Source organism: Toxotes jaculatrix, chromosome 2, assembly GCF_017976425.1.
Source record: "Toxotes jaculatrix isolate fToxJac2 chromosome 2, fToxJac2.pri, whole genome shotgun sequence".
Classification (NCBI taxonomy): domain Eukaryota; kingdom Metazoa; phylum Chordata; class Actinopteri; family Toxotidae; genus Toxotes; species Toxotes jaculatrix.
This window is the reverse complement of record NC_054395.1, coordinates 5,854,452-5,865,847: the sequence shown is the minus strand read 5'-3', so window position 1 is coordinate 5,865,847 and position 11,396 is coordinate 5,854,452. Positions and strand designations below refer to the sequence as shown.

Here is an 11,396-nt window from a genome sequence, read left to right as displayed (position 1 = left end):
AGTATTCACGTTAGTTCACCGTGGACGTAAAAAAGACTTTGCTGTTAAGTAGGACTACATTTCAAATAATAAAAAAAAAAAGAAAATGAATTAATCGAAACAAGACGTCACTAATGACACGTATTCAAAATGGCGACCGCGGCTATGGTGAGTGGAAAAGCGAACTCTTTTTCTTCAAACTGCACATCGTTGATACTGTCTTCGCACATTAACTTAGACACAGCCCTATAATTGTGGCAGAGTAGGGATCAACCATAGTCGGTAAACAATATTTAAACGTTAAGTAGATGCGGATTTTCAGGAGTTCGATGTTGTTCGGATGTGGACAATCATGCTAACTGCTTGCTGAAGTTAGCTAAGTTAGCTAACGTTACCTAGCATAACTGTCAGTGTGCTGTGGCTCTAAACACCGATTTGTGTAATTTGTCTTTTGTGTGAAACTGTGCTGACAGAGTATACATAAACACACACTCAGTTTTTGGGTTGTCATTTACTGTACAGCCAGGATCAGTCAGCTGGTCGAACTTTGGCTTAATGTTAGCTGTTAGCAGTTGTAGTAGGCAGCGTCAGTTTGAGGTTGTTGCCGGTGTAGCAAGTTATAAGTGCTGAAATAAGTCAAGATGAAGGCAGCAGATCAGTTACAAAATACAATCACAACACGAACAAAGTCTGCTTGTGTTATTTAACTATGCTGGTACTTTGTGATAACTCAAATGTCATTTAATTTGTAGCCATACTTGCTAACTTCCTTCAGTACTGTATCATAACTCAGAATGGCTATCAACTAATACATGTGCTCCCCTTGGACTTCATCATCTGTTATTTCATCATAGAGTCACAGTTAGGCTTTTTAGCACGGAACAATAGAAAATGACTCTTAAATAAAACAGTCTCTTAAAGACATATTATGGTTATTTTAAATCAATAAAGCCACCCTCCCGTCGAGTTAGTATTTAGTAAAGGTAACCTTGGCAGAAACTCTAGCCTTTCATAGGAGAGGGCTAAACTGTAAATCACATAAACACATTTGCTTGTCCATTTCAATTTTGCTTTGGGTTTTAGTGTGGACTCTGACTTGGCCATGAACGTTGTTGCTGTCAAACCATTTTTCCTGTTGCTGTGGCTTCATGTTTGAGATTGTTGTCTTGCTAAATCCCGTCCATAGTATCACTTCCAGTTCTGACTGCAGCCAGTGTTACTAAAGGCATGTGGAGGACTCTGTTTCCCACACGCCTTTTGGCAAACACAAGGGTAATTGTCATGTGAAGTCTTTCTCTTTGGCTCTGCCATTACTGAATCCCCTGGGCAACAGTTGTATGCTGAGTGTCTCCTGTCTCTCACTTTGGACCTGTGTAGCTCCATCAGTGTCTACAGGCCATGACCTGTTTGACTGAGAACCATCACAGATTTCTTCTCACAGGAGCACTCTGCTCCAGGCATGTTTACAGTTGTGCTATAGCTTTTCAATGAAAACCAAAAAAAACCAAAAACTTTCTAGAGATTATTCAGTGCCTTAAGAATATACAAATATTATTCCACAATTTGTTCTTTTCAAGTCTTTCTCTTGTTTGGAAAGTTGTTTGACTCAATGATGTACTTGGAAGTGTGGTGTGTGGCAGGGGGAATCCCTCTAAATGCTGATCTTGACCTATTACTAAGTAGAATAACAGCTAGCCAGTTTGTATTGACTTGAATAGATCCCTCTCCATTATTTACTGATGTTGTACTATGACTGTATCCATTTTACCATGCAAAGTACATGCAAAAGCCCTAATTATGTTTCTGGGTAAACAAGGCATCATTTGCATTTTGATGTGACACTGTCTTCCACACAAACAGAAACAACACTTTTGCAGGTGAGGTTACAGATAAGGTATAACATTTATTTTGTGAATGCAGTTACATTGGGACAGGCAGTTGTTATGAAGCTCAGCATAGCCTGCATTTTGTATTTTATATGGAATAATGAAATCGGTTCATGTTTAGAAGCTTTTTGTCTTGCATACACTCACACGGTATTATTATTAGTCAAATCGCATGCTAAACACAAACTGTGTAGTGTTTTTGTTTGTGTCTATAGCTGTTTTCACATATGAACTCCAGACAGTGTCTGGAGAGTCAGGTCCGAACACACATGCAGCACACAGCCAGAGACTGTCCATGTGAGAAACCGTCTCACCTACTGGAAAGAGTCGATTTGGTTTAGGCGAGGGGTGGCACCTGGGTACAGTGAGCAGGAGGCCGGCATCGTTCGAAGGCACTTCAGAAGGCAGGGTAGAAACACTCATCCATATCCCCACCCACTTGCCGTTAATCCTCTGAACAATGGCCTGCTCTATTCACACATCGGCTCATTCGGACATTACGCAGACTTTAGACCTAGTAGGGAGCTGGCAGGTTAAAGTCTGTTTGATGTCTGGTTCAACTGATTCAGACATTGACACATACACACACAGCTCCTCCATGTGATGTCTAGAAAAGTTCAGGGTTGCAGTGCATGTGATAAAGCAGCTTATGTCTGTCTGTGTGGTAAAATATTTGGTGGCGTCCGTGTTGCAGGAGACGTGGTGGGCCTTGCTGCTGCTGTCCTTGTTGCCTGTGGTCCGGCCCTTCTATGTCCCTGGAGTTGCTCCCCGGAACTTTCGTGAGGGTGAGACTGTAGATATCAAGGTAAGACTAAAATTCACTTGATCAACATTTCACAGATTAGCTGAAAAATTGTGATTTGGTTGTTCATTGGTTGTCACCATTTGCCTTACATGACAACTGTTCTGTTTAAACCAAACTGAGGTCTCTCTCTGTGGCTTTTGTGGATCTTTCTGTATTTGTACGGGTGCCCAGCTCCCACACCGAAAACATGGATGTTAGCTCACTTACGGACCTTTAGTTTAGTTTGTTTGGTCCAGACCAAGGAGTGAAATGATGCATTGATGCCTTTTAGTTCTGGTCCTTTTCATGTTCCCATTGACTTACTATAAATAAACTAAGAGCTGTATCCATGAAAATATATTATTTAACAGGTAACTCATTCAAATTCTGGAGAACACTCACTTTTATGTTGAGGAACTGCATTAATGCAGTGAGTAGCACACAAGCACAGCAGACCTTTGTTTAAACCCCTACTGGATTTTCTTGTTGACCAGGACAGTTCCCATGATCAGCTGTTTGATTTAACAGCAGTCTATTTAGCAGAGTTTGAATTCATGCTGAAATCCCATATCTGTTATTACCAAATCCTGTGGCTGGTCTGCTTTATGTTCTCATCAAAAACAAACCACACTAGAGAGCGATCGGTGGAGTTTCACACAAACGGAAACAAACTGAACGAACAGGTATGGTTGGAAAGCACCTCAGAGGCTCACAGCTTGCCAGCTGCCTTTGAACATTTGCTGAAAAGTGCTCCCAGTAGTGAGCAGCCGTGGGTTAAACCTGGGACTTGTGTTTTTATGAGAGCTTATTTCATAGAGGTGATTCTTTTTTTTATTTAAACTGCATTTGGTTGCACATTAAAAAGTAAAATAATAATAAAATACATGTACACAGACATTTACATATAAAATACATATTTATGTAAATCAGTTATTTCTTATGTCAGTTGTCCAACAGTTATTGGAAAGTTACTATTATTTGTTTAAGATGTTTAACTGGCAGGAAAGTAATTGCTAGTTCCTACTGATCATGTTTGCAAAGCCCACAAACAAAGTACAGTTTCTAGTGTCATTCAGACCACGTTGTTGTGAATATAATTTAGCACTTTTGTTACCCAGTCCATCAGACAGTCAGTCAAATGGTTTGTTTTTCAGGCAGTGAAGCTGACCAGCTCCCGTACCCAGCTTCCTTATGAATACTACTCCCTCCCTTTCTGTAAGCCAGACGCTGTTTTCTACAAGGGAGAGAACCTGGGTAAGTGGACTGCTGCAGATCTGTGTGGAAAGTCTCTGTAAATATATCACTTCATTTCACCTGAACCAGTTTGGGAAAAGTAATGTTATCTTACATGCATCTCAATTTAAAATACACATTTTTTCTTTTTTTTTTTTTAAAGTGTTTTCACAGATATATGTTCTGTTAATTTTTTTCATTACTCTGTTTTATAGGTGAGGTGTTACGTGGGGACCGTATTGTGAATACCCTTTATAATGTTGAGATGAACAAAGACAAGAAATGTGAGATGGTGTGCAGCAAGAAAAAGCTCAGCATAGAAGAGAGCAAGCTGATTGCTGAGCGCATCCAGGAGGAGTATTATATTCACCTGTGAGCAGTTTGTTCATCACTGTTGTTGGCAGGGGAATCCCTCTAAATGCTGATCTTGACGTATTACTAAGTAGAATAACACGCATTTGTTTATTTTAAAGTCTTTTTTTTCAGTGACTCTGAACTTTGAGCTTTTTTTTTTCTAATCAGTTTTTACAAATTGATTAGAGCAGGTCTGTTTATTTAGTGTTTTGTAGCAGCCAAAAACATTGCTGGAAGATATTTTTTCTTGGCCTTATATTTTTGAGTTAACCTGGTTCTCTAGCATTTAAGGTTTTTCATGTACATTATGCAAACCAAAACTAATTCAAGACCTCCCTGTGCCTTTCAGTATTGCAGATAACCTGCCAGTTGCCACCAGGTTAGAGTTTTACCCCAACAGAGAGGCAGGAGGCGAAGAGGAGCAGAAGAAGGATGTGGTGAAAGACATCCAGTTTGAACATGGCTACAGACTGGGCTTCGTTGACAGCAACAAGGTAGATATTATATCGAATCCTCCTGTCTTGAATACACTGTTAAGAGACGCAGAGAAGGTGGAGAGCACTGGTAGCAGATGATCAGAGGACGTCAGTTATAGATCTGTATTTTGCACTTTCTTTCATTTTTGCACCAGGAATGTTTTCTTTCATGAAATAAATTGCCACATTCATTTGCTGAGAACTGTCTGCTCTCAGGCTCACACTAAAAGCCACAGATGCAGACACAAGGACATGTCTCAGACGTACAGCCATAGACATAACACACTGTAACTTTGTACTCTTTAATAAAACATTCATGGACAGAAACTTTGATGTCTCTTGTAGAAAATCTTCTGGTAATGTTCTGGATGAGACAAGATGAAAACAATGGGGATTCAGTAACACAGGCAAAAACATGTTTTTGTCTTTTTATTATCGTTTTTTGAAATTGAAATGTGGAAAACAAGGAGTGTATGTCACCAGCTGTGCTAGAAATACAACAGAAGTCAGGTTTCTATTAGATGTAGGACTAAAATGACGTTCTGGTTTTAAAGGCACTGATTTTTGTCTTCCCTCTTCTCTTTTCTCCCTCCCAGTTTTATCTGCACAACCACCTGTCCTTCATCCTGTATTTCCACAGGGAGAAGCTGGAAGAGGGGGACATTCACGACTATAGGGTGGTGCGATTTGAGGTCGTACCCCAAAGTGTAAAAGTAGATGGTAGGTGTCAACACACTCTGAATAGCTTGTGTCAGTAAAGTAAAAAAAAAAAAGATCACTGACATCTTGTAGCACTCACTCTGTATTTATTTATTCTCAGATCTGAAAGCAGTAGAAAATGAAAAGACGTGCACCTTGCCTGAGGCCAGTGGCTCAGCCCCCCAGGAGATTGACCCAGCCAAGGAGAACGAGGTCCTCTTCACCTACTCTGTCCACTGGGAGGTGAGTGACTGCTGCATAGATTCTCATTAGCTTGGAACATCTTGTAACAAGGAGTTAGACCAATCTACAACCCCAAATAAATTCCTCTGTGCAGGAGAGTGAGGTGAAGTGGGCGTCTCGATGGGACACTTACCTGACCATGAGCGATGTCCAGATCCATTGGTTCTCCATTGTCAACTCTGTGGTGGTCGTCTTCTTCCTGTCTGGTATGTCCTAACTTTTCCACAAATCCTGCTCAGCTCAGCTGTCGTCCCTCAAATGTCCATATCAACACAATGAAGCACTGTTATTCATTTGGCCCATGGACTTTTAACACTTGTGGATGTGATGTTGGGCAATTAATTCCATATATTATGTCATATACAAAAAGTAAATCTATAGTTTGATGACAGCATGTGAAACGTTGAGATGCTCCCTGCCTTTTCTCCCTCAGGTATTCTGAGCATGATCATTATCAGGACCTTGAGGAAGGACATTGCTAACTACAACAGAGAAGATGACATAGTAAGAAAACACACACCTAATAAGACAGTTGGTATGGTTTCAACAAGTCTTTGGGGAAAGAACTTTAATGATGTCTTTGAGATGTTGTATAGATCCAAAGGATTTTAGGGTAACTCATTTTACTGTTACTGAAATCAGATTTGAAATCAGCATATTCCAGGTATTTCACCACATTTTTCTTCTCCCTAACCAGGAGGACACCATGGAGGAGTCAGGATGGAAAAATGTCCACGGTGACGTCTTCAGGCCGCCTCAGTATCCCATGATCCTCAGTTCTCTGCTGGGGTCAGGGATCCAGCTCTTCTGCATGATCCTCATTGTCATCTGTGAGTTTATGTTCTCTGTCGTCGGCTCCCTGTAGATCTTGACAGTGCGTGTCTCTCCTTCACCCACAAGGTTCTTTTCTTCTTCTCATTCTTTAATGAGTGATAAGAAAAGAACTTCAATTTATATCGGATCAATCAATTAAGTGGATTAACTTTCAGTTCTGCATAAGGAGCAAGTAGCTGATTGTCAGTGAAATCTATGAAACATTCTAACAGCCGCGTTTTCCTGTGTGCGTCATAGTTGTTGCCATGTTGGGCATGTTGTCTCCGTCCAGCAGAGGAGCCTTGATGACCACTGCTTGCTTCCTTTTCATGTTCATGGGGTAAGAGCCATATTCATCTCAGTGATCCATATTAAGAAAGATGCCTATTTTCAGATAGCACAGTTCTTTGACTTTACACTGCTTTACGCTGTGGATGTTTCTCCTCCAGGGTATTTGGTGGCTACTTTGCTGGCAGGCTGTACCGCACATTGAAGGGCCATCGGTGGAAGAAAGGAGCATTTTGTGTTAGTCAATAATAAATTCAATCATCAGTCCTCAGCCATGCAAACAGAATGTTTGCTTTGAGTTGTGCTTCCCCCTGAATGAAGGAGAATTGTAAGGCTTAGCTTGTCTTATTGTTATGTCTCCTCTGCAGACAGCGACTTTGTATCCCGCTGTGGTTTTCGGAATCTGCTTCATCCTGAACTGTTTCATCTGGGGAGAACACTCCTCAGGGGCTGTGAGTATCATGACAATCTATAATGCATGCATTCAGTGAACATTCATAGGAACCAGGAAGGTTAATCATTTTATTTATAATACTTTGTTCCTAGAAAAGATTTACATGTTAAAGTGAGGCTGTGTAACCTTTGCAAAGAGGAATGTGTCAATAAATCTTCTTCTTACAAATAGAAAGTGAAACTCTTAACCAATAAAATATACCCTTGCTCATTTTAGTGCACTCAGGGGTTTTGTAGCTACGGACTTACTGGCTCTGGTATGACTAGTAGCTTACGGTGGCTAATGTTAGATATCACTGTGTAACTGACATCACTGAGTCACTGCCACCCCCTGTTTTTAACATGTCTCTGACACACATTTCAATGGTTTTATCTCTGAGGTAAACCAGGAACTAAGCACACCGTTAGTGAAATCTTTGTGCGGAGAAGTAGTGGCACATCAGCACAAACAGTTGCTGACGGAATAAGTCTGTAGCAGCAGAGTTGCTGAGTGTACTGAAGTAAACGCAAACGTGTGTTTTGTTGCTCATGAATTCAGCTTATCATTTATAAGAGGAAGTACATGTTATTTTTTCTCTCAAAAAATTACAGCTTCACTTTAGACAAGACAACATTCAAAACATAAATCTATCATTTGTGTCTGTTTTTCTTGTTTTTGAAGGTGTAGCTGTAGCTTTGTGCAGGTACATTAGAGTGAAATGATTGACAACAGTATGGCACGCTGCAACACAAAACATCCTCTGAATTGTCCTCTGATTTATTCCAAATTAAGAGCATGTAGGCGACAGTCGGTACAGTGACATGGATTGTTAAACATTGTGCTTTATCCATTGACCACTCTCCCTGTGTCTTCCCTCTCTCTTCTCCATCAGGTCCCCTTCACCACAATGTTGGCCCTGTTGTGTATGTGGTTCGGTATCTCCATGCCCTTGGTCTACCTGGGCTACTACTTTGGCTTCCGCAAACAGCCGTATGATAACCCAGTACGCACCAACCAGATCCCTCGGCAGGTCCCAGAGCAGCGCTGGTACATGAACAAGTTTGTAGGGTGAGTGTTTACCCAGTCTGAGTCTGATCTGATTGTCATGGTGGAGGGTTTGAACTTCTGAGTTGAGGTTTGCTTTCTGGTCATATAATAGTTTCTTTTCTTTCCTTCAGAATCCTTATGGCTGGAATCCTGCCGTTCGGTGCCATGTTCATCGAGCTCTTCTTCATTTTCAGTGTGAGTACAACGCTCTGCTCAATCCAGATCAGTGTGTGGGTTCTTGACTATGTCAGTATCTTGATACAGTTTCATTTAGAGGATAAGTAACTGATGTGAAGTCATTAGCTTAATCCAGCGTCGATGTGTTTGTGTCTCCACGTGCAGGCCATCTGGGAGAATCAGTTCTATTACCTCTTTGGCTTCCTGTTTCTGGTATTCATCATCTTGGTGGTCTCCTGCTCTCAGATCAGTATTGTCATGGTTTATTTCCAGCTCTGTGCAGAGGTAAGTTGAGTGAGGCTTGGTTTGAATACACATAGGTACTGTGGCCTGTAATGTCCCTCTGTCTTTGGGATGCCAAGTGTTTGATTAAAAAGATGAACATGGTGATTTGGGCAGGATGCTCTGCAGCTGGTTTCCAGAGGGCAGCTGCTTGAACTGAGCAGTGAAGGGACTCTGGTGCTCAGACTTCATACACACATTGTGTTGTCTCTGTGTCTCCTCACTCTCAGGACTACCGGTGGTGGTGGAGAACTTTCCTGGTTTCAGGAGGATCAGCGTTCTATGTCCTCGTTTACGCTGTCTTCTACTTTGTCAACAAGGTAAAAGCCCCGTTTGACGCTTTTGCAGCTGAAGACACAAGTGTCTTAATAGAGCTGCACACAAGATCAGTGAAGGTTACCTGTAGGTTTCATGTTTCTGCATCACACTTGTCTAAGTCACATATTACATACAACACAGTACTGCAGGAAGTAGTTGTGTATATTTCTGTCAGAGTGGAGACAGACTGGTTGGTCAGTGCTTCATCCTACAGCAACATAATGACCCAGAACATTAGAAGAACAGAACCAGACGGAGGCTTCACATGATGGAGAGTTTTGGGATGAACTGGACAGAAGGTGAAAGCAAAGAAACCTGCAAGTTCAGCTTCTGCAGCAGTGATGGGACGGACCCTCTGAAACAATGTTTGATTTCCATTGTAGAGAGAAGGTCATGAGTGTGTTCAGCTGCTGAACTCTTTCACCGATGTGGTGCTGTACAGCCACCTGCTGCTCCCAGCAGCGATGATGCTCCATATCTCACACACCCAGTGCCAAAGATCATACGAGCGTTGTGGCTCTCTAACTCAACGTTTTCTTGTGTCTGAATAAAGTTGTAACACGTGAACGTAAAAGTCAATATGTCCGGCTCTGCTGTTTTAATGTTGGCTGTTTTTTAAAGTCTCAGCTGTTGTAGATCCAACTTTATCAATGTGAATACTACATTTCTGCCTCTCTAATAGAAGGCTAAAGATGGGAAATGGACAGGCAGCTGAAACTGATCCCTCCTCTGTTTATTCCTCCCCAGCTGGACATTGTGGAGTTCATCCCCTCTCTGTTGTACTTCGGCTACACGGCCCTGATGGTGCTGTCGTTCTGGCTGCTAACGGGCACGATTGGCTTCTATGCGGCCTACATGTTCATCAGGAAAATCTACGCTGCAGTCAAGATCGACTGAGTCATCACCATCGCTGCTGATTTTGTTTTTTTTTGTTTGTTTTTTTGTCACATTTGTTTGTTTCTTTTTTTAATATATATTTTTTATTCTTCATGTCCAACAAGCACTGACTTGTGTGTCGAGGGAATGAGCAGGGGTGTTTCTATGGTGCAACAGCCCCACCCACTGGCCTCATGGCAAAGAACAGCAAGGTGCCGGAGCTGAACCAGCTGTTCCTCTCTCTCTCTCTCTCTTTCTCCCTCGCCTCTTTCCCCCTCCTCTCTCCAGGACAGAGACTCAGAGGGAATTCTCGTCTGATTGGACAGTTCATTTCTTCTGCTGTTTCACCTTGCGCACACCACAGTGGGCCAAAGCTTGTCAAAAATGGATGGTTTCTGCACTTTTTTTGTTTTGTCTTTTCATTTTGTGTTTTGACTTTAATTTATCTGGGTTTTTATTTTATTTTATTTTTTGTCATCCCAGGATTTATCTCTGACTTAATTTCTTCTAATTTCCTTACATAAACTCTGTCTTCACATTTTTTTTTCCACTGTCGCTGTTTTCGAATGTGAGACTTTACAGATCAGGGAAGGATTGGGGAGTCTAACTATGGTTATGGTGGTAACTTTGTTGTGTTGAACTGATATGGATGGAAATTATGCTGGGAAGATCGACATTGTAACACGAGAAAGGATAAATTAAATGTTCTATTATTTTTTACTTCAGTTTCCATGTCCTGGTGTGACCATGTTACCCACAACTGTAATCAAAATATTAGCTTCTCCTTCCAAAACAGTGGGTCTTTTATTAATGTCAAAATATTGGTCCATTTGTTCTAAATGAGACAGAACAGCTCTGAATGGGTCTATGAACCCTGTGCCCTAAAGCAGTGGACTGTTGTGTGAAGCCGCTGGAGTCTGAGAAAAAGAAAAGCTTACAGTCCGCTCAGACGTGACAAAGAGGAGTAACCTTTTCAATGAGAAAGTCTGCCACACAGATATGTGTTTGAAGCTTTCCCAGCGGTAACTTACATTAGCCGTGCCGTCAGTGTAGCCTTAGCAGTGCTTGGATGCCTGCTGAACTATGCAGTAATGGAAAGAAGTGCAAAATAGCTGTTTGTGAAGGGTGTTTCAAAGGACCATTTCTGTTGAGAAATATCAGTTGTAGTTTCTTCAAGTTGAAATCTGATGTATGATACATTTTGTGTATAATATGGAAAAAAAAAAAGATTTTTGAAAGCCAGCAAGACGACCTCTGTGTGTTTCTACCTGTAGAGGTAGATCATCATTGGGTGTGATGGGATGAACATTGAAATGTAATCCTCAGTGTTCTTATTAGATGTGTACAGTGTGTTTTTGTGTAGACTGGTGCCCATATCCTTGCATAACAACTCGTGGGGTTTTTGTTTTGTTTTTTTTTCTTTTTAAATGACTTTTTTGTAGAAACAGAAATTTTAAGGTATGCTGCAGCCAAAAGACTTCAGATGGATTCAGAATATGGGTGGAACC

At 41.3% G+C, this 11,396-nt stretch overlaps 1 protein-coding gene across 1 annotated transcript; it reads left to right on the top strand.

Moving 5' to 3' along the window:
- Positions 1–109: 109 nt before the first annotated feature.
- tm9sf4 (transmembrane 9 superfamily protein member 4) lies at positions 110–11,190 on the top strand. Its single transcript, XM_041045804.1, has 18 exons — positions 110–147; positions 2,560–2,670; positions 3,804–3,903; positions 4,098–4,254; positions 4,586–4,730; positions 5,309–5,432; positions 5,533–5,654; positions 5,749–5,860; positions 6,088–6,158; positions 6,352–6,484; positions 6,726–6,807; positions 6,917–6,992; positions 7,124–7,207; positions 8,081–8,256; positions 8,367–8,430; positions 8,578–8,697; positions 8,925–9,014; positions 9,760–11,190. Exons 1-18 carry the CDS (start codon positions 130–132, stop codon positions 9,907–9,909), a joined length of 1,935 nt encoding a protein of 644 aa, XP_040901738.1. The 5' UTR covers positions 110–129; the 3' UTR covers positions 9,910–11,190.
- The last annotated feature ends 206 nt before the right edge of the window (positions 11,191–11,396 follow it).